The sequence below is a fragment of the Penaeus monodon genome, chromosome 34 (genome assembly GCF_015228065.2).
Source record: "Penaeus monodon isolate SGIC_2016 chromosome 34, NSTDA_Pmon_1, whole genome shotgun sequence".
Lineage (NCBI taxonomy): Eukaryota > Metazoa > Arthropoda > Malacostraca > Decapoda > Penaeidae > Penaeus > Penaeus monodon.
The window spans coordinates 9129579-9130553 of NC_051419.1; the positions used below are offsets into that span (position 1 = coordinate 9129579).

Genomic DNA, 975 nt, shown 5'->3' on the forward strand with positions numbered 1-975 from the left:
GCATATTGCATTTGCATTCTTTTAGATTACTCGGTATTTGTTTTTTGTACTGATACATCATTGACAAAAGACAATGAAAGCATAAAGGAATTTCTCTCTTAATACACAAATGGATAGAAAATACTTGTGCACTTGAAATCACAGATTTGATCCATAAATTGCAGCATGTGCTTGTATATCACAGATAGCCTGTTTCATTAATTTCAGGAATCTGTATCATTCACAAATGATCGACAAGGCTTTGAGTTGGTTGATAAGTTCCAAGAGGTTGTTATCAGCAATGATATTTACGTTGATTCTGGTCAGCAAGAGATTGTATTCAGTGAGTTCTCTCGTCTTGGCCAAGAGGTATGTACATGTCTTACTGTTTTTACTTGCTGTGATCCTGTTCATGTTATATATCATATTACATTCCATGGTGCATGATCTGTCATAACTATTGAAGTTAAAATACTGAAATATTATAGTAAACCTTTATTCTTTTGACAGGTGTATTACTGGAACCTACCTCAAAGATTCCTTGGAGACAAACTTTCGTCATATGGTGGAAATCTGACCTACAGCCTTCGCTATGTGCCAGCTCCTGGAGGCCAGAGTTCTGCAAACAGTGCTGCTGCTGTGGAAATATTTGTATGTTTTCAAATCATGAAGCAAAAATGTAGTAGATCTGCTGATTATATATGTAGTATAGGTGTAATTTAATCTTTCCTTAGACATGTAAATAACTCTAGAGAGTTTATGTATTAAAGCATTTACAATGATTGTTTTATTTCTTAACCAGGGAAATGATATCACGCTGAGGCACTTCACGAATGGGCAACTGAGCCGTTCACTGCAGGCCACAGTGACCGTACCCTTGTATGAGGAGGAATGGGAGAGACAGGATGGACAGAAGGCCAACCGAGAGCACTTCCTCATGGTTTTAGCTGACCTGGAGTACATCCACATCAAGGCAACATACACCACAAATACTCA

At 37.6% G+C, this 975-nt stretch overlaps 1 protein-coding gene across 1 annotated transcript in view; it reads left to right on the plus strand.

Moving 5' to 3' along the window:
• The window catches only part of LOC119594807 (basement membrane-specific heparan sulfate proteoglycan core protein-like), a gene marked incomplete at its 5' end in the record, with an annotated part of 219836 nt that overhangs the window by 160753 nt on the left and 58108 nt on the right, over nucleotides 1-975 (plus strand). Inside the window, 3 exon segments of the mRNA XM_037943897.1 lie at nucleotides 208-348; nucleotides 490-630; nucleotides 782-975. Coding sequence (XP_037799825.1) covers nucleotides 208-348; nucleotides 490-630; nucleotides 782-975 — 476 coding nt within the window.